The sequence below is a fragment of the Pyrus communis genome, chromosome 3, assembly GCF_041283825.1.
Source record: "Pyrus communis isolate YQ-2024b chromosome 3, ASM4128382v1, whole genome shotgun sequence".
Taxonomy (NCBI): Eukaryota; Viridiplantae; Streptophyta; class Magnoliopsida; order Rosales; family Rosaceae; genus Pyrus; species Pyrus communis.
Window position 1 is genome coordinate 1805808 of NC_142567.1, and position 21395 is coordinate 1827202.

At 38.5% G+C, this 21395-nt stretch overlaps 2 protein-coding genes across 4 annotated transcripts; one reads left to right on the forward strand and one right to left on the reverse strand.

Annotated features, from left to right (window-relative positions):
* Window positions 1-5092: 5092 nt before the first annotated feature.
* On the reverse strand, window positions 5093-6616 carry EDL3 (EID1-like 3). Its single transcript, XM_068454869.2, has one exon. The coding sequence runs from the start codon at window positions 6326-6328 to the stop codon at window positions 5435-5437; it is 894 nt and encodes a 297-aa protein (XP_068310970.1). The 5' UTR covers window positions 6329-6616; the 3' UTR covers window positions 5093-5434.
* Window positions 6617-9098: 2482 nt separating this feature from the next.
* Window positions 9099-19675, forward strand: LOC137716397 (protein HUA2-LIKE 3). 3 transcript variants are annotated; one of them, XM_088690549.1, is made up of 13 exons: window positions 9506-9540; window positions 10178-10254; window positions 10358-10424; window positions 13375-15462; window positions 15722-16181; window positions 16691-16799; window positions 16979-17091; window positions 17272-17459; window positions 17540-18023; window positions 18119-18548; window positions 18780-18959; window positions 19121-19176; window positions 19270-19675. In XM_088690549.1, exons 4-12 carry the CDS (start codon window positions 13715-13717, stop codon window positions 19144-19146), a joined length of 3738 nt encoding a protein of 1245 aa, XP_088546675.1. In that variant the 5' UTR covers window positions 9506-9540; window positions 10178-10254; window positions 10358-10424; window positions 13375-13714; the 3' UTR covers window positions 19147-19176; window positions 19270-19675. The 3 variants fall into 3 exon arrangements, with proteins under 3 accessions (XP_068311944.2, XP_088546674.1, XP_088546675.1); XM_068455843.2 differs by lacking the exon at window positions 10358-10424 and having other exon boundaries at window positions 9099-9540; XM_088690548.1 differs by lacking the exon at window positions 10358-10424 and having other exon boundaries at window positions 9120-9540; window positions 19256-19675.
* The last annotated feature ends 1720 nt before the right edge of the window (window positions 19676-21395 follow it).

Here is a 21395-nt window from a genome sequence, read left to right on the forward strand (position 1 = left end):
GAGCCTCGCAAACCTCATTGGGATGCAGCTTTACAAATTCTCAAGTACATTTAAGGTACTCCTGGTCAAGGTGTGTTATTTCTTGTCTCCAACAATCTTGAATTAAAGGCCTTTTGTGATTCCGATTGGGGCAGTTATCGTGGCACAAGAAGGTTAGTTACTGGGTATTGTGCCTTTCTTGGAAATTCCCTTATCTCATGGAAATCCAAGAAACAAGGTAATGTTTATCAATCATCTGCAGAAGCCGAATACCGAGCTATGGCTAACACATGTTTAGAGTTAATATGGTTGCGCTATATATTGCAAGATTTAAAGGTTTCGCAGAAATGTCCCACACCATTATTTTGTGACAATCAAGCCGCTCTATATATTGCAGCTAATCCTACTTTTCATGAGCGAACGAAACATATTGAAATTGATTGTCACATCGTTCGAGAAAAACTGTAAGCTGGAATGATTAGTCATTCACATGTACCTACACGTTTCCAGTTAGCAGATTTATTCACAAAGGCTTTAGGGAAAGATAAACTCGTGAAATTGCGTGACAAGTTGGGACCTCATGACATTCACTTTCTAACTTAAGGGGGAGTATTAAGAAAAGATCATGTAATATATTGTATAATAAGTTTTCCTATAAGTAGTTGATGTGAAATCCCATTAAAAGATGGATGCGATCTCCTAGGCATTATTGTAGAGATATTTAGTTGACTTGGTTTTGTATATATATTGTACTTTTACTTTGGCAATAATATACGAAAACTATTTAGCCCATCACTTTCCATAGCCCTGCAATATACTATTCATTCATTTAACATATTTTAACATGAAAATATCCAAATCCAAGTTCATTCATGTGTGAGAGTTGTATTCATTATTTCAATTAGAGGCAAGCTCTTTGCATCATCAACTTTTAACTAGATCTATGTTTCCTACTAATTTTTCCTCTTAATTTCCCATCTAAAATGTGTAAAGGTATCCTGAAATCCGAATATTTGTATCCAGCGAGTATCCGACAAGTGTCGTATCTGCTGAAGTATCGAGAAAACTGAAGTGTCTATGCTTCATAGCACAACAAGTACCTCATAACAACTTTTTTGTGTCGTCCAAGTTATGCTAGACACAAAAATGACTTGAATCGTTAATACTTTAGCAGCACTACAAAATCAAAATGTTGTGGCCCTCTTTGAAAGTGACCCCAAACCTGAAAGACATATTTCACAATTAACTCAAAAAATTAAAATTAGCAAAAGCATGAAGGAAGTAGCAATCCGAATGTAAGCGGCGGAATCAAGGCCGGCGTCATCAATGAGCTCCGGTTCGGGTATCCGCAGCACGGCAGGCATCCAATTGAGGAACTTAATGTAGGTTTTAGCGTCCAGATTGACGAACTTCTTGACAAAGGCGCCGGAGCTCGTGGGGCTCCCCATCATCCCCTTGAAGTACCATTTCGGAAAATAGACTTTGTCGTTGAACGGCTGCAGCTGCAGCAGCCCAAACGCAACCAGAAATCCGAATGCAATTAGAATGTTGATGGCGGCGGACATGAGGACATCTTGAAAATTTGCCATTTTTATTAATTAATTGATTAATTATTCCCCTCCTGAATTCAAATTCAAGACCCCGATGACGACGATCAATTTTGACGCAGCGGAAGTTATAGGTTAAGGGATCACGAACGATCTTCTACGCGGAGGAACATGAAGCGAAAGAGAGAGCGGTTGGATGGCGCCAACAAGGTCGGAGGCATGTTTGGTGTCGCCGGACTCGCGCTTTCGAACGTTGTAGGGAATATCATTTTAATTTGTTCTTTTGACCGAAATGCCCCCTTCAATTACTTTACTTTCTTTTCTTTTTCTTTTAAAATATGCTTTTTTATTATTATTATTGAAAGAATATTACAAGATAAAATCCATTAACTACAACTCGCCTCCAGTTGTAAAAGATAGATTGTCCTGGTGATTTGGGTGTTTTGAATTCTCTCTCATCCTTTTTAGGTTGTGTTTGGTACACTGACAAGAATTCGCAAGAAATGATTTCTCATATATTTTCCTTGAGGAAGAGAAATGCAAATTCCAAATTAAGAAAGAAATTGTATAAATATGAGCTCAACTACATACAAGCACATTCAAGATTTATTATTTCTTGATGTGGAATTTATACTCTCAACCCGTCCCTTCACGTGTGGTGAATTTTCAAGTCTAACACGCAAACAACACAAATCTGATGACATGAAGCACGTGCAACCGTTGAGCTTCACACATGGGACAACCCTATACTCCTATGTAGAAACATGAATCCTCTAATTAATAGTTTACAATGGTTAATATGAAGAAATTCTAAAACAAATACAAATACGAGATTACATTTCTAAAATTACGAGAGGATTCCAAGTTAATTAAGTCTATTTCAACAAAAATACTACTTTTTAGGACATAATGAGCATTTTTCATTGTTATATATTTGTCCTAAAAAGACAATTAATGCTTTTTTGTGTCATCCATGAGAAGGGCGTAGGGCTTTACTTTCCCTCCTACTTTATCATGAATCAAGAAATTGTTTCCCAAGGCCGACTTACCATGGGAAAGGCAACACTTTCTTCCAAGAGCATCTAATATATAATATGTCAAAATTTTATTTGATGGCTGATGTGGTAAATTGAATACAAGTGTTGAATTCTTTTTTTTTTTTCACTAAATGTGTCAAATATTTATTTTATTATTTTATTGGGTCTAAAGTTACATTAACTATTCAAAAATAATAATAAATAATTGTAGTTTTTATTCTATTGGGTGTTAATGGAACCCATGTATTAAAAAATTCAATTAAATATATTTGACTCATTCTTTGTTTGCTGTTAAAAAAAGGCAGTTAGAAAGTAAAGAGTCAAATGATTCACATGTCACATCATATCTGGCATATCCATTGGAGAACACCTAAAAGTCTTTTAATCCTATTTGGCATATTTGATATCTCATTTGGATATGGTCTAACATACCAAATGTAGCTTTAGTGTAATTTTTTTTTTTTTCATCACTTGATATTTTTTTAACAAACGATATTATCTACACTAAAGGAGAGGATGTGGGTTTAGCCTCACAATGGATTAACAATAATGTGGTTCAAATTCGTTTTTGACGATAATCGAACCTAAGACCTCTCATTTACAAATGAAGATGAATATCATCAAGTCGTAGTACTAAGTGGCTCTAAGACCTTTTACTTATAAGTGAAGAAGAATACACATAGACCATAGTACTAAGTCGGGGTGAGCTTAGCCTCACAATGGACTAGCAACAATATGGTTCAAATTCGCCTTTGGCGAGAATCGAACCTGATATCTCTTACTTACAACTGAAGATAAATATCACTAGACCGTAGTACAACCACTAGTTCTAGTTAAATTTCATTTAACAAACGATATTATCTAAACTAAGGGGAGAGAGGTGGGCTTAGCCTCGCAATGGATTAGCAATAATGTGGTTCAAATTCGCCTTTAGCAAGAACCGAACCTAAGATTTCTCACTTACAAGTGAAGAGGAATATCACTGGACCGTAGTACTAAGTGGCAAACTTAGTGTAATTTTAGTGGTAGAATTGCACGTATTCCAAACAACAATCCGCATCCAATTGATCGGACATAATTTTTCTTCTTCTACACACTCTTAATTATTCGTGGTTTTTATTCTTCCCTCAAATATTAGTTTGTTTGTTAAAAAAAAAATTACTTTGTTTGCGTTTGATGTTATTTGCTTGATTACATTGTAAATGTATAACAAAGAATAGATACTTTTCAATTTGATAATCTAAACAATCTACTTGTAATAAATCACATTCAAATGAGACCAATCTAATTTACGATTGATCTTTATGTCACCAAGACATTGTGTTATAAAACTCAACAACTAGTAATGAATGGTTAAGTTAAGAAAATATCAGTGATATTGATGGTGGACCTTGTTAGGCATGTAAGTTTATCATGGTATCAAACCAGGCTATTCTCTCGGCACGTCCTGTGCCTGGGTTAGTGGGCTCAAATATGCTTCCTAAAGTTAGGCTTTTGAAAAGATAAGCTAGCTCCAACTTAAGGCAACTGAATGCATATGCCTTCAAAAAGATTGGCATTTGCTTCAAAGACTGAAACCGATTAAACTGGTTCTAAAAAAGATTGGCGTTATTTTTGGTATAATGATTTAACCAATTCCAGTCCCTTGTGACCTCGTGTTGGGTGATTTATGAGGGCCCGTATTGGAGAATATGATCCCGTATTTGTCCCATGGCAAAATAATACACAATTAATACGTGAGTTTCCCCTCTTAATATTGTGTTTGATGTTATTTGCTTGATTACATTGTAAATGTATAACAAAGAATAGATACTTTTCAATTTGATAATCTAAACAATATACTTGTAATAAATCACATTCAAATGAGACCAATCGAATTTGCGATTGATCTTTATATCACCAAGACATTTTGTTATAAAACTCAACAACTAGTAACGAATGGTTAAGTTGAGAAAATACCAGTAATATTGGTGGTGGACCATTTTGAACATGTAAGTTTATCATGGTAACAGACCAAGCTATTCTTTTGGCAAGTCCTATGCCTGAGTTATTATGCTCAAACATGCTTCCTAAAGTTGGGCTTTTAAAAAGATGAGCTAGCTCCAACTTAAGGCAACTGAATGGATACGCCTGCAAAAAATTTGGCAGGTGTTGGCTCCAAAGATTGAAACCCATTAAACCGGTTCTCGAAAAGATTGGTGTTAGTTCCGGTATAATGACTTGACCAGTTCCCACCCCTTGTGACCTCGTGTTGGACGATTTATAAGGGCATGTATTGGAGAATATGATCCCGTATTTGTCCTATGGCAAAATAATACACAATGAATACGTGAGTTTCCCCTCTTAATATCACTAATGTCTTTTGTGATAAAACTCGACGCCTATGATTAAAGTTAAAGACAATATCGATCAATGATATTATTGGTGAACCTCCTTGGATCTATTAATTTAATGTAAACTGTATTATGTTCGATTTTTAAAATAATATAACTTAAATAGTTACGAACATTTACTCCTCGAATCCCGACATTCCAAAAGAGATTTTACTAATAAATATCAAACCCACAAATTAAACAAAGGGGATTCAACAGTACAACGAATGAAACAAAAGAACATGAACTTGGAATATGCGATTTGTGGTCGATAGAATCGACAAACCCAAGTGGCGATACAAAATCCCATATTCCCCCATCACTACTTTCCACAAATATAATTCCAACGAAAATGTACGAAATTACACGTCAGCCTAACTTAATGTTATCCAAACCTCCACATCATCATACACCTAACAAAAAATCTCCACATCAGCAAAACGACACCGCAACGGTGCGAATCACCGGGAATACAGAAAAGCAACAGACAGATAGGCTGTCACTTTGCGGGCCCGTCCACCACAACTTCCTCCCCCATCGACCCAATGCTTCCATTCGTAGCCGTCCGATCGTCGTAGCTGATTCTGCGGACCCCACCGTAATCATCATCACCGAAATCCGAATCATCACAGCCGTCCATCTCGGTCAATCCATTCTCATCGTCCGACAGCGGCACGAGCCAGCACATGCCGTGCATGTGCCCGCTCACACAAACAAAATACTCCAACGCGCCGTGGTGCGAGCCGAGCCGCCGCGCCGCGCTCTTCGGAACGAGCCCCGCCGTAGTCATGCTCCACACGGGGGCCCCACAATAAGGACACCTTACCCGCTCCTCGAGCTTCACCCGCCGTCCGATCAAATACGCCCTCGTCCGCGACTTGTCAAATCCCTTAAATACCCCTCTGTAAATCCCCAGATCGTCCTCCTTCTCCCCCATCGGATGCTCGCAGGGGTCGCTGACGTACAGCAAATCGCCGCGGCACTTCTTCGTGAGGAAGCTCTGCCCCGATGTCTTTGAGAATCGTGACGATTTGACGAGGTGACCCGGGGTAGGTTGACTCACCTTGAAATTCCGAGTCGGCTCGCATCCGCCGCAGAAGAACATGAGCTTCGCGAGCGTGTGCCATCCGCCGCCGATCCGGCCGTTGGGCGCACAGTTCTCCAGCGCCGCCACCATGCGCGGGGCGCGGTACTTGCAGAGCTCCCGCCACAGCAGCCGCTTCACGATCGCCCGGAGCTTGTGATTCACCGACGCGGTCGAGGAGAGCGCTTGGATGTCCCAGTCCATGGACTGGAAGACGAGAAACAGTATCCGCTCATTCAGGATCCCGTTGTCGTCCGAGTCGGACCGCTCGCTCGGCGGGTTCGGTCTCAGTCGCCGGTTCGCATTCATCGCGAAAATGCCGGACTGAATTTCGACTCCCTTTCAAGATGCAGCTAGGGCCGCGAGCTGATATATAGTGGCGCCGTGAATACATTATCTGGACACGCGTCCCGTCCTTAGTGGTTGGTCAGTCGGGGGTACGTGCCGACTACTTATTCGCCAACGGACGCGTGGTGGTTTGCAATTGCGTAGATCATTGCGATAGCGAGTCCAGGAATTGGGAATAATTGAGGAGCTGCCACGTACTAGTTTGTATTTCGGAATCGGAAATATCTTTTTGGTGGCGAAAAATATCTGAGAGCGTTCTTTGATGTCGATTGTCGCGGGATGTCGAACACGAGTCCACTGGATAATCCGCCTCACACGTGTTGGGATAATGTCCTTCCACGTGTGATTCAATCGACTTACCTAAAGTTTGTTTGACGTTCGGTTCCATCTTTTTGTCGTGACACAGTCAAGTTACGGAGCAAGGTATCAATGAGGGAAGAAAGTGGATCATCTGCAGAATCCAAAAATTACTGTTCATCTTTGTCAGGGTCACGACAAAATGATATTCCAAAAACAGCGTGTAGCCGTGTTGGTATTTCAATTCAAAAAAGTTATTTTATCACATAGAAATGGTACCATGTGTATTGGTTGGTTCTGTCTTTAATAGAGAGAGAGTACAATTTGTAATATTTTTGGAGGATTTGTATAATAGAACCACCAAAAAGATGAAGATTTATAGGGTTGTTCCCTCACATGTGTTGGGATAATGTGCTTCCACGTGTGATTCAATCGATTTACCTTAAGTTTGTTTGGCTTTCGGTTCCATCTTTTTGTCGTGACGCGATCAAATTACGGAGCGAAGTGTCAATGAGGGAAGAAGGTGGTTGATCTGCGGAATCCAAAAATTACCATTCACTTTGTCAGGGGCACGACAAAATGGTATTCCAAAAAACAACATGTAACTCTGTTGGTATTTCAGTTCGAAAATGCTATTTTATCATTGTCACATAAAAATGGTACTATGTGTATTGGTCAGTTCCATCTTTAATAGAAAGATGGTGCAATATGTAAGATTTTTGGAGGATTTGTATAACAGAACCACCAAAAAGATGAAGATTTCTAGGGTTGTTCTTGATGTTAGTGGGTAAGATTTTTTGTTCTGTTGAGCAATGTCATTGTCTATTAATTGTTAATATGCTCCATATGACTGTCGTTACTGTTCATAGTAATGTGACTAACACGTCGTAGATGTATATTCTCAGGTCTTTCGAATGACATTTTTTGTTCTGGTATTTAGAAATCGAGGATAGATCTATATGCTAGTTTGTTGTGTGTATTCTTAAATGTAAGTATTGCATCGTACATACTTTGTTTACTATCCTTGCTTTGTGAATGTATGATCCTTGCTTGCAAAAAGTATTGATTCGTACTTTGTTTACCATCTAGAGGCAGGAAAGACGTGTATAAAAGTATTTATTTTTTGAAGCATAGAAGGACGGTGTTAAACCAGTGGAAACAACTTCTTTGCAAAGTAAGAGTAAGCATGCGTACAATGGATGTTCTCCTCTTTTCTCTGACTCTGACAAACCAGGGAGCTTTATTGGCTTGGGGTTGCCTTTTTAGAAGGACTAAGTTATGACTACAGATGTGGGGTTGCAAGAGCTTTGATATATCACCGGATGTGCGTCTTTTTTATTGATCTCATTAACTAAATTTAGTTAATAGTGCTACCTAATGTGCTAAATCTAGATTATGGTTACTTACAGTACTAAAGTTATAAGTTCATGAAGTCTTGTCTTTTTAGGGATGAGTTTGGTTCTGTTTTCTTCGTTTTGTATCTCCAGCTATACTTTTGTTGATTCTGCATAACACAACGTCAAATCATGCAAGAACTATAAAAAACTCGAAACGAGAAAGTAAAGAATCAAATGAAAGTCACAGTCCAAATAAAATACTGAACCAAGAAGAGTAAAACAACTCTTTATTCAATAACTCTCATCACATTTAGAGGTTTTGAAAGAATTAGGAGTCAATTAGATGGCGCTAAAGGTGAGATGTGAGTGAGAGCAGCTGAGCAGGGTTCGTTAGAGACCTTAAGGTCAAATATTAAATGTAAAACATTGTCGTTTTGAAGGGTTTTGGTTGGGTTCAGTTTGGTTTCCGAACTCTTGAAACCAAACCAATAAAATTCAGTTCAGTTCAATTTTTTTTTTTTTTTCGATTTTCGATTCTTAGACTTTGGTTCAGTTTTTTTGAACCCCCTCTATAACTACTAAACACATTAAATGTGAATATGAGAAGATTACTATTACCATGTTTTTTTTATTGGTGATTGTAGTTTTTATTCATATAAAATAAAAGATAATGGACTCGTTTGAAAGTGCTTTTAAAATAACTGAAAGCGTTTTTAGCGAAAATATTTTTTGTTCCAAAAGCATTTGAATTAAGTGATTTCCTAGAATTTACTTGCGTTTTTACTAAGAATTCGTTAGAAAAACATTTTCACCAAAAACGCTTTCAGTAATTTTAAAAACACTTTCTAAACGAGCCTAATATTGTTGAAACAAAAATATGAACTGGGCCTTTGCGTACATATTGGGCCACGGCCCATTTCCGAACAGAATTGTAGTTTCGAGTTCCGAGTTTCCACTTCGAAACATGGCCTTCTGGATTTTGGGTATCACCTCCCCAGCGTACGTTAGCACGCTCCACCACTGGGCCCAAACAAAACTTACACTACCCTACGCATCCCCAGCGCATGTTAGTCTCCGCTTCACCTAACCAACTCATCATCTCTGTGTGTGCGCTTCTTCCACATAAAAACCCTCTTCTATCATACTCATCCCCCCACCTCTTTCTCTCTCCGCCCCCACCCCATCTGTCTCTCTCTAGAATTAGGGTTTCGACTCAGTCACTCCCTCTCTCTCTCAGTTGCCGATCGATCTTCGTGCTTCAATGCCTGCGAATCTCCGGCTGAGATTTTCCTCGAAGTGCCAGATTGTTCAATTCCTTGGGCGATTGCGGCACGCCGTCCCGGAGTTCGTCGTGTATTCGTTTCGGTTTAAATAGCGGGTTCCGATTGAATTGGAGCGGCGTCCGCTGGTTGTTTGATGGCTCCCAGCCGGAGGAAGGGAGTTAGCAAGGCCGCTCAGGCCGCCGCTGCTTGCCGCCAATGGAAGGTCGGCGATCTTGTTCTTGCTAAAGTCAAAGGCTTCCCTGCTTGGCCGGCTACCGTAAGTCTTCTTCTCCGAAAATTGAACTGTTATCGGTTTATTTAGGCTGAATGCTGAGTGAAGACGGCTACCCAGTTGAGGAATATGCTTTAATTAGGGTTTTTGTGCTTTTCTGCAAGCTTAGTTAGTTTGTTACCGTGTTGGTTTGGTTTTCTGGATCTGAAATTTTGAATTTCTTTCTTTGGTTAATTTCATTGAGTAAATATTTCGGCTTTGCAATTTCTGTTGTTTGGGATATTGTTATTTTACTTTAATCTTGGTAGTTGGAAGTGTTAAATGAAAGTGGAAATGCATGGGTACCTCAGATTTCTGTATTATCCTTTTGAAATTAGGATTCTCGTATTCTTTTTCTTTGCATGTGGAAATGGGAGTTCGATGTGACGCTTCATTTTTCTGCAATTCGATTGGGAAAAAGTTTATTTATTTCCTATCAGGGGGTTGAAGCTCCCTTAATCTTATTTACCTGTGATTCTCATGCACAGTGGTTTGAAAGTGCAGCCACTGCATTGATTTTTTATTCTTCACATGCTTTCAGTATTAGACTTGCTTTCCGTGATTCCCAATGGTGAATGCAGAAAATTGTGTCTCTTTTTATGTTCAGTGTGAGTGATTATAAAGTTGGTTTTTCTGGCTGCAGGTAAGTGAACCAGAGAAGTGGGGCTACTCTGCTGATTGGAAGAAAGTTCTAGTCTTCTTCTTTGGAACCCAACAGATGTAAGTACTTAATACCTTCTTGATTAACTTTAACTAAGATCAACGGTGGTGGTTTCCACTGTTGTGCAAGTTAACAATTGATTAGTTATGACTTTCCTTTCAGATCAGACTTACTGACGGAAGTTAACTTTGTACTTTATGATAATATGATGTCATGTTGTTTGAGTAAGGTATGATTACTATGATTGTACTGAGTTTTGAAGATTGAAGCTGATTACATCATTCTTGTCTTTTAAAATTGGTATCTTAACTTGTGTTGCTAGACTAGACTGTATATATGTATTTGGTGAATTTAAAATTGCTACCACTGTTATTGCGTCTATCCTTCATTTTGGTCCTCCTCGTCCAGTTAGTTGTACATGAAGATGGTACACCAAACTGTAGTTGTGGATATTTTTCTATAGATTGCCTCTGAAAAATAGGGATGGCACTAGAAAAGTGTAGTGGCGAGTAATAACAGCCAAAACTTGTCTGTTACTGATGATTTGTTGTTATTAGTTATGGCCCTTATCCTATTCCATTAAGTCGGGATCAAACATGGCCATTTGGATAGGGACAGTGGCAATGTCAATAAGCAACTTTTAGTTCTTCATTCCTTTAAATGCACCAACAATGTTGTGCAAAAGACAAGAGAGTATAATTATTTAATCAAGCTGACACATTATATGTAAAGTGATTTATTTGATATGAATTTGCTCTCTTCCTCTCTTTAGCATATAATTTCTTTCTCTTGTTTTCATTTGGCTTATTTAATTTGTTTCATATCATATTTAAACCTTAAAAATAAGAATTATTTAACAGATATCAAAAGAATGGGGATCGATTTAGTAGTTGGTTTTATTCACGATCTGAAGTTCTATAGTTATGCCAAAATCCAAAGACGGGTTGCTTATACTGGTTTACTTCCCAATAAGTTGAAGAGTTTCTGAATCTTACTAGTTTCTTTGTCTTTTGTACCCTATGTCGAATCATACAAATAGCTGGTAAACTTGCAAATATGGGACTAAAATGAGGAAGTTTCAGGTTCACCCTCCAAGGACAGTAACCTTTACTTAGTAGTCCCACATCGGAGAAACAAAGCTTTTGGAGGACTATATTATTTACTGACATTGTGGGTTACGGATATATTTTATCAGTTAAGAAGAGTAGTATAGTTCTTATGAGAATAGTCTGAGGCCGTGAGTCGAATTCTAGATTTGATTGTGATATTTTATTGGATGGACGCCAATATAGGTTGCATCAATACTGAGGAATCTACTTAACTGGTTTTAGTTCTCCCACTGAGAATTTTTCATTCTGTTTACAGTTTCTGTTTCTGGATAACACAATTTTACTTATTTCTGGTCATTTTGTGCATATTGAAGTACAGTTAAAGTGATGGGGGTAAAGAAACTCCTGAGAACTTTGTTTTAGTTTTCGGGAAGTTGACTGAAGGGTTCTTTTGAAGGGATAAAATTCATTTTTTTCCACAAATGTAGAAATATGCATGTAGAATTGGTTGAATAGCAGTTACAAGGACCACATTTGAAATTGCTGTCTGCGCCTAACATAACGAATCTGCCAGTAATTATTACATTATGATTAGGGAAAGATGTTCTCCATAGTGAATACTTGTTAGTTTCTGATTGGTTTAATTGAACTGTAGTAAGTTTTATTGTTTGGTACTGAATGATGAATGGTGGGTGTGATTATTCTGTACCCTTTATTAGAGTATAAGTGAGGATTGGTTTGGGACCTGATTGTTTTATTTGTCTTTGCTTTGAGGTGAATGTATAAAGGAGGAAGAATTTATATATTTTTATTCCATCATATATAGGGTAATGTTCTCTTGTCAAATATCGTATGTTGCAAGACTGTTAATCTGAACTGCATATTCAAGTAACAACCTGATCAGTTATCCCTGTTGATAATCTGGCAGCCTAACATGCCGGACATTCTGGAAAGAGGACATTTCCGGAAAGAGAACATTTCCCTGTATATGTTTATAGGTATATAACTTAGGTGGGTTGATCTATGGGAGATGTTTGGGACGAATGCTGTTCCGTTTTGGGTATAAAGACATACTCTATCCAGGGTTCACTCTTGGACTTCTGGTAATAAATTGTAAAGCATGTTTGAGACTGGTGTATTTTCTTCTATCGTAATTGCGCCAAATATCCTATGTTGCAAGACTGTTAATCTGAACTGCACATTCAAGTAACAACTTGATCAGTTGTCCCTGTTGACAATCTAGCAGCCTAACATGCCAGACATTCTGGAAAGAGGACATTTCCCTGTATGTGTTTATAGGTATATAACTTGGGTGGGTTGATCTATGGGAGATGTTAGGGATGAATGCTGTTCTGTTTTGAGTATAAAGACATACTCTATTCGGGGTTCACTCTTGGGCTTCTGGTAATAAATTCTGAAGCATGTTTGAGACTGGTGCATTTTCTCCTATCTGAATTGTGGCTTAACATGCAAGACTTGTGTAAGTATGTTTCCATAGCCTTTGTTGATGAAGGATGAGTTAGTTTGTCTTATCTACTTGTTGCTTAGAATTATATTTGATACACTAAAATAGTATCTCTTCTTTCCCTTTACTTGTATTGTTCATGTGGATGTGCACAGGAGTGTCCTTACATTTGTGCATATTTTTTTCATCCCAGAGGGCTTTGTGAAGGATTGTAAGCTCAGATTCTGGCCTTTAAAGTTGTGGATCCTGAAAACTCCCGTATGATCTGGTCACATATAAAGGGGAATACTAGTAAAGATTATGGAAATGATGGAAATTATCTTGAAAACATGGAAATTGTGAACTGGGCTTTAATAAATGCTAAACCAATCAATAATGAAATATAAATATCATAAGCTAATACATAATTGGTTAATATGGGGGTGTATCACCAGTATAGTATATAGATATATATTCACCTTCGAGTTCTTGTCCTATCACCTTCAATACTAATGTGTAAAAACATCTCTATTTTTTCGTTATATTGCATCACGTGCCCCTTTGATCGTGTTGATATTGAGTCATTGACTAACAAATCCAACTGATTTTGTAACTGTGCACTAGGAGTCCCATTGGATATTATCTCGCTGTTTGTCTTAATTCTATTGCGTATTTTTGTTATGCAGAGCGTTCTGCAACCCTGCAGACGTCGAGGCATTTACTGAGGAGAAAAAACAGTCTCTTCTGGGCAAGCGTCACGGAAAAGGTGCTGATTTTGTTCGTGCAGTCAAGGAGATTATTGATAGTTATGATAAGCTGAAGAAAGAGGACCAAGTTGATGATTTCAAATCCACCGCAAATGGAAGGAACACAGTGGATTCTTTGTCCAACTTGCGTTCAGAGGATCAGTCAGAAGTTCCTGAAGCAATTCTGGATTCACATTCTAAATCTTCACATTCAACAATTGATAGAAATGAGCCAAGTGTTTCTGTCGAGGATGCTTCAGCAACTGCACAAGTAGATGCTATGCACGATAAGGAGGCCTTAATTGAGGAACCTGCTGCTACAGCAACGGTTACTGAAACACCTCTTCCAGTGACCTACTCTTCAAGAAAGAGATCAAGAGACTTGCGATCACAGAAAGAGGAAGCACAAGCTCGTAGGTCAAGAAGTTCATCCAGGATGGAATCACGTAGAGTACGCAACTCAAGAATGTCATGTGATGATGATGACAAGAATGCTGGGGAAGTATCTGGTAATGTAGTTCGGAATGGATGTCTAAGAAGGAATAAACGAGTACGGAAATCACCTGATGCCTCTGAGTGTGATGATGTGAATTCAGCTGCTTTTGTTTCAAATGGTTGTATTGAAGATAACGGTTCTGAAGTTGCGACAGTTGATTCTGATACATTTAGTCTGAATGAAGGAAGTGCTGTTGATTCTGGTTGTAAAGGTGAACACTCGGAGGCTGTTGCCGAATGCTTGGATGGTGATGCTGAGTTGGTCAAAAGACTTGATCTCCAAATAAAGGCTGTTGTTATCAAGAAGAAAAGGAAGCCAAACAGAAAGCGAATTACTAATGATGCAGCTGAGCCTATTGCTATGGTGGACAAGGAGACAGTTTTGGAGGTAAAGCAAAGTAGTAATCAAACTATACAGAATGATTGTGGGAAGATGAATGGAAATTCCTCCAAGGAAGATGGAGATGAGCACCTGCCATTGGTGAAACGAGCGAGGGTGCGAATGGGCAAACCATGTTCTGCTCACGAGGAAGTAGCTAGCTTTGCACACACTGAAGAAAGTCACAAGGAAGTTGTACTCAATCCATTGGGGCCAGTCAGCACATCATCAAATTGTGATGAAAATTGCCCTTCTGGTAGGGACTCGTCTGTGGTAAATGAAGTTTTGGATAATATTACACCATCTGGAGGTTGCAGTGGCATTTTGGGAAACAGACCTCAGCTTTGGAACACCAAGAATGACCAATCATTTGGTTGCTCGGTTGATGGTGAAGCTGTTTTACCTCCATCTAAGCGTCTTCATCGCGCTCTAGAAGCCATGTCAGCTAAAGCTGCTGAAGATGATAGATGTAATTATGAATCTTCAGTCACAAAGATGTCTACTATTGGTTGTCATCATTCTTCCACAAGCTCATGCCCTGCTATGACTGTAGAAAGTAATACAGGGACTGGATTGGGACTGCAGAGTGAAGACTCTTTGGGCATTAATGCTTCAGGGGTTGATGCTTCTGGATTCTCTACCAGTTTAAACCCTGTAGTCTTGGAGGAAAATGCTAAATCAGTTGTGGTAGTGAATGCCGATAAAAAAACTGAGAGTCCGAACACCCAAAGTCATGAATGCTCTATTAATGAGTTACCAGATTCTGGAGACCATGTTGGTGGTAAAGATCTTAGTGGTGGTTTTTCTGATTGTCACATTATGGGAAGTCCAGGGCATTTATCGCCGAATATGGACAGAAGTGAGGCTGGTACTGGGCTTAATGAAAGTTCAATTGATGAGTTGCCTATGAAGGACAAAAACAAAGACAAAGATGAATTGAGCCATTGTGAAGCAGAAAATCCTGATATTGAATGTGATACTTCAGAGCATACTTTGAAGAGCATAGATCCTCCTGTATCAGGCACCAACCATGGAATTTCTGAATTTTCACCTCTAAACATGGCTAGTCCACTTCATTATGGTGAAGAGGGTCCCGGTGAGAAAGTTGAGGGTTTGGAATCCCACGTTCAAGATACCAGAGAAGTCAATGACATGTAAGCTTCTGTTCAGTAGTATAGTTTTGCAATAGAATTTGATAGTTCATTATTTTCTTGTTCATATTTCACAAGTCCCCTCCACCTTTTCCTATTATGTAAGTAAATGCCTTGGTTCTTAATTTGTGCACTCTTTTTTTCCCTTCCATTATCAGAGGCGTTTTGGTAATTATTTTTGCTCCCAGTATTATACTTTACTTGAAGAACTTTTAGGCAAGTGCTTTTTCTAAATCTCTGTTGCTTGTATTTCTTTGTCTAGCTTTGATGTGGTGAAAGAGGTTGAAAATAAACAAACAGAGAATGATCCAAGCTCAGTTTCCTATCCAAATGAATACCTGGGTGATAAAAATGTCTCTGGTATCCGGTCAAGTCCATCCCTAACAGATGGAGGAGATTCTATTGCACATGCATCACCTCTCAATACGTCAGGCTGTCACATGTCGACTTCAGATAGTAGTAATATTCTTCAGAACAATGGCAGTTGTAGTCCAGATGGTGATTTGCAGAACAGGAGAACTTCATCTATTCAACTTGGTGAGGACGGAAAGTCCGAATCAGTTGTCAGTCAAAGATCAAAATCTGTGAGCAAGTACTCAGAAATACATGCAACTCTGTTATCATTTGATACAATGCTTGGAACATTGACAAGGACCAAGGAGAGCATTGGTCGAGCAACTCGTGTTGCTATGGACTGTGGAAAGCTTGGTGTAGCTGCTAAGGTAGGTGAAATCTATTCTCTAATGTAGGTTTGAGACATGGAACCATATTCCCCCTCCTGGATCTTTTTTTTTTTAAGTTACAAAAATTTCTATATCAATTTTTTGTAAAACCTTTTAGATATGTGAATGCTATCACAATAACTAAATGGGGACCGGTAATAACTCGTCATTGTAGTTGTAGATGAGACAGTATCAACTTGTATTTCTCTTGGTACTTAAAATAATGTTAAAATATTGAGCATGCGCCTAGATCCCTTTTCCTATTATTTTTCTTCTTTAAAGCTCGGGTGTTAGAAATTCTTTGGTTTAGTGAGGAAAAATTTATGTAATATATTCTAGATGTATGATTGCTTTCTTGATGATTAGATGGAGACCAGGAATATCACTCTTGTAGTTGTAGAGGTTATATAAACTTATTTTGCTATTTCTCATAGTACTTAAAATAACGTTGATATTTTGATGGAGGAAAAATATGCATCCTTTTATAATTTCTCTTCTTTAAAACTCAGGTGTTGGAAATTCTTGCCCGTTATTTGGAAACTGAGTCAAGCTTACACCGGAGAGTGGACTTGTTCTTCCTGGTGGATTCAATTGCTCAATGCACCCGAGGGTTGAAGGGTAATACATCTATTTTGTTTATCAGAGCTAGTTGTCTCGCACAAATAGAATATGGTTGGTGCTTGTCTTGATATTATGAATATACTGTGTTGAAGGTGTTGGAGGGGGTTGAAGGTGTTGGAATTATGAATGTACCATGTGTTGGATTTTGTTGTGTTGATAATGATTTTTAATAATAGGTGATGGTTGTGGTATGTACCCTTCTGCAATCCAAGCAATCCTGCCACGGTTATTGTCAGCTGCTGCTCCTCCTGGAAGTTCTGCACATGAAAATCGTAGACAGTGTTTAAAGGTAAGCCAAGTTATTTTTACCTTTTGGGGTCTTTCTTTTTTTGTTTCCCATTAATAGCATGTTGTAATAGCATCCTCTTGCCCACTCTTCATTATTGTTTAGTATTCCGTAAATTGCTGACACTACAGTGTTATCTGCATTGTGCTAAATGCCTTACCTGTTCCTCTTCTTTTTTATAAGGTTTTGAAACTTTGGTCAGAGAGAAGGATTGTTCCAGAGTCCATAATTCATCGCCATATGCGAGAATTAGATACATATGGTGTGTCTTCTTCTTCTGGTGCATACGGTAGGCGCTCCGCGAGAACGGAAAGGTCTTTGGATGATCCTCTTAGAGAAATGGAGGGCATGCTTGTTGACGAATATGGAAGGTTTGAATTGGCTGGACCTCACCAGTAGATTTTCTCATGTTCTCATATAAAATTGTTTATTGAGTTCTTTTTTGCTACAGCAATTCAAGTTTTCAACTTCCGGGATTTTGTATGCCCCGCATGCTCAAAGATGAAGATGATGGATGTGATTCTGATGGGGAAAGTTTTGAGGCTGTCACTCCTGAGCACAATCCTCAGGCCCATGAAGAACAAGAAACCACACCTGCCACTGAAAGACATAGGCATATCTTGGAAGATGTGGATGGAGAGCTTGAAATGGAGGATGTGGCTCCTTCCTGTGATGTTGACGTCAGTTCATCTTGTGGTGTTGCCGGAGCCAATGGTGTGCAGGCTTCACATAATCAGTTTGAACAGAATTGTCGACCGTACTTTGCCCCTCCACTACCTCGAGATGTGCCACCGTCATCTCCTCCACTACCATCTTCTCCTCCGCCTCCGCCCCCTCCACCACCACTGCCTCCACCTCATGTCGTGCATCCTCCATGCGCTATGCCCGATGCCTATATGAGCAGTGTTGATTCAAAGTCCTACACTGATGCACATGTGCGTATTTTCCTTACTTCTCTTGTTTTCTTTAAATCTGTAAAAAAATTGTCCTAATATTGCTTTTCTTCTAACTTTTGGATGTGCATTTGCAGAATGTGCATGGCAACAGAGTTCACCCTCCACCTCAGCAGTTGAATTCACCAAGAGTGAACCATACAATTCCCGATGTTGTGCACTATCTTGCCCCTGAATGCAGAGATCATCAGAGACAGATGCCTGATTCTACATCGTGCTCTTATAGTAGTTTTCCTACATATTCAGAGAGAAATGTGACACACTCTGATGGTGCTACCTTCCATAATGAAGGTTACCCTTTACGACCACCTCATGCTCCACCATCCAATCAGTTCTCTTATGTTCAAGGAGACCAACCGGTAAAGCCACAATGCGAGGCTCCGCCTCCTTATCACAACAGATTTGACTATGGGGACCGAGAGAACTATTACAATAATCATGAAAGAATGAAACCTGGCCCATATGAGCCCTGCGATAGCTGGAGATTTCCTTCACATTATTTTTCAGGTAAGTTTTTAGAGTACAAATCATTTTAAGATAGCAAGGCTTTGTATTTTATTGCAATATTTCGATTTCAGAATTATTGGCATTTAATGGTAGTCTTTACGTTTTCCCTTTCACTGGTAGTACGGGGAAGGAGTGGACTCTAGAAGTACTACTAATTTAGGAACTAAAGGCAAAGTTTTTATTAAATTTAAAATTTTACTATTTCAATTAAAATTTTTCTTTTTTCAATAGGTCCTCGATATCCTGATAAAGGCAAGATGTCTTATGGAACTGGTCCATATGCTGGCCCTCCATGTGAACCAACAAGAGGACCTGGCCAAGATTGGAGATATCCTCCCCGCTCGATGAGCCACAGAGACTCTATGCCCTTTAGACCACCTTTTGAAGGTCCCATACCCATCACAGGCAGAGGTGTGTGAATTTTCTGTAATAAGTCCCCTTAATCCATGAAAAAAACTCAATACTTCCGTGTTCATCGGTTTTAGACTGGGAAAAGTTGCTGTTTAAAAGTTTTCAAGCTACTATAGGGAACGTTAAAATCGTAGGCTAAGCAACTCCTGTTTGTGCTTCAGGTCCAAGCTATTGGCGGCCAAGATGACCGAAATGTAGCACATTGTCGTCAGGACTGGTGTGTTGCAGCTCCAATTTACTCTAATTTTCCTTTCTTTAATAGTGGTTAGTAAACACTCATGCTAATTCTACCAAAGTTGATTAATTTTAGGTATGATCCATTTTTGATCTTGGTCCTGCCCCGCTTATTCAAGAGCGTCAGTCATCCTGACGCCGCGAGGCACAGACCTTTAGACGAGGAGGAGGATAAGGCACCGAAGATCGACTGTCAGAATATAGTGCTTTCGTTCAGTTTTGTACATATGTAATTCTATTAGCCTTCCTCCTGCAAACGCAGAGCAGGGAAGACGGTCATGTGTAGAGATGATTGAATCGACGAGAGGCCGTGAGTGAATAACTCTAGGGTTGGCATTGTACCATTTTCCTTCATTTTTTTTGCCAATTTTATCTCGAAATGTTAGAATAATTTATTTCTTGAAAGCCCTTCATAGGAATTTTGTGACATGCATGGGACGTTTGTTTTATTAACATAAACTCGTCGGTTCGGTTCGGTGCAATTTTGTGTCTTAACTTTCTTCTTGCTCGATTGTTCTATTAGTATTTCTAGTTCAGTACAACAAAGTCAATTATCTCACTAAGTGGAGTTTTAGAACGTAATTGTGCTCAATTTTATGGTAAGTTTTTCTTTCGCTTTAAGTACTTTATGTCTTGGAGTCTCATTCTAAGTCTTCCTAGGTTTTCTTTTATCTCTTTTGCTTTGAGTTTTTGCCTCATAATCACATTTTCCTATTCTTGAAATAAACAACTTGCACACATTCCCTTTCCAAAAAAAATCAACACACCAAGCACTACGCTTAGATTTATTGGATTTGTTCAATTTCAGTCACTTCTACTTTACTTCGGATGTCTTCTTTCTAAATAACGTCTTTTCTCTTGTGCCTGCACATCTAACTACAATTATAAAGATGAGGATCCTCTTCGAATCTTCTTTGTAAGGATTCTCGGAATCATTTCATCGTGTCTGTTCATCGTGCATCGTGTGATCAATGTTTATGTTTAATTTTAAATAAAAAAAATCAAATAATTTTTTATCGTAGAATAACAGATAAAATGACACGATGAAGTGATCTCGAAATCCAGATGGAATTCTATTCCATAGTTCAGTTCAGTAGTTCAGAACAAGGAGAACCTCGAAGTAACCAAAAGTTGTTTAGGCGTTTTTGGTGTGATTGATGAGGGGTCGTTGAAATCTCAATCATGCAACTGAATGCGGCATAAATTCCAAATTACTTGTCTAAAGTGTGACCCTCACCGACATACATGACCTGTTTTTGGTCTCATGTGCTGTTGTCTTTCCAAACCAAAAAAAAAAGGAAAAAAATAGAAGCTCTTTGTTGGGTAGAGATAAATATCACATGGCAAAATGGTTTCCAAATGAATTAAAAAGAACTGAGAATGTTTGGAGAAGGGTTAACAACGTTTCAAATTGTGTTTTGAAATAAAATTAAAATTGCTTGTAACTAATAAAAATATTTTTTGAATAGTTTCATCAAATCATTTTGTTAAATCTCAATTGTTGAAATAACCGGTGTTTAGTATGTTGTCATCAATATGTGATCCTGTGTCATCATTTTTGATCTTTGATTCACATATCGTCAATATTTAATTTTAACCAGTTCTCCATTTTTCAATAAAATCCGACGTATTTGAAAAAAAAAGAATCAATTTTGATTATAACCAAAGACATTTCTTACAAAAAACAACAGTTCAAAACCAGCCGTAAAGTGCTTTTCAAATAACAAAAAAAATGCATTATTACACTCATGACATGACCAAGATTCTAGGAGCGGACCCGTAGAGAAGAAAAACTGGTTCGAATTCTAGGAATGAGGATCCTCTAAGGATCCTCAAATTGTATTGTTTATTGTACATCATACGGTTATAAATTATTTTAAATTAAATATGAATAATATTTAATAGAAATTGATTGCATAATATATAATAAACGGACATAATTTAAGGATTTTCGTTATCTTCACAAACAGGATCGGAAAAGATCCTCCTCGGAATTCTAGAAAGACAAGACATTACTAAGTGGGCCAGTGGACAGACCAGACCACCTCTGAACCCACTCACCATTCATCACCCAGCAAGAAACTGGAGACTGAAATTTATATTGCCTCTGGATTAAGAAACTTTTGAGACTCTTACCCTCCTCCCATGTGATTGATTGATGACAAATAAGGCAACTGTCGTTTGAAAAAAAATAATAATAAT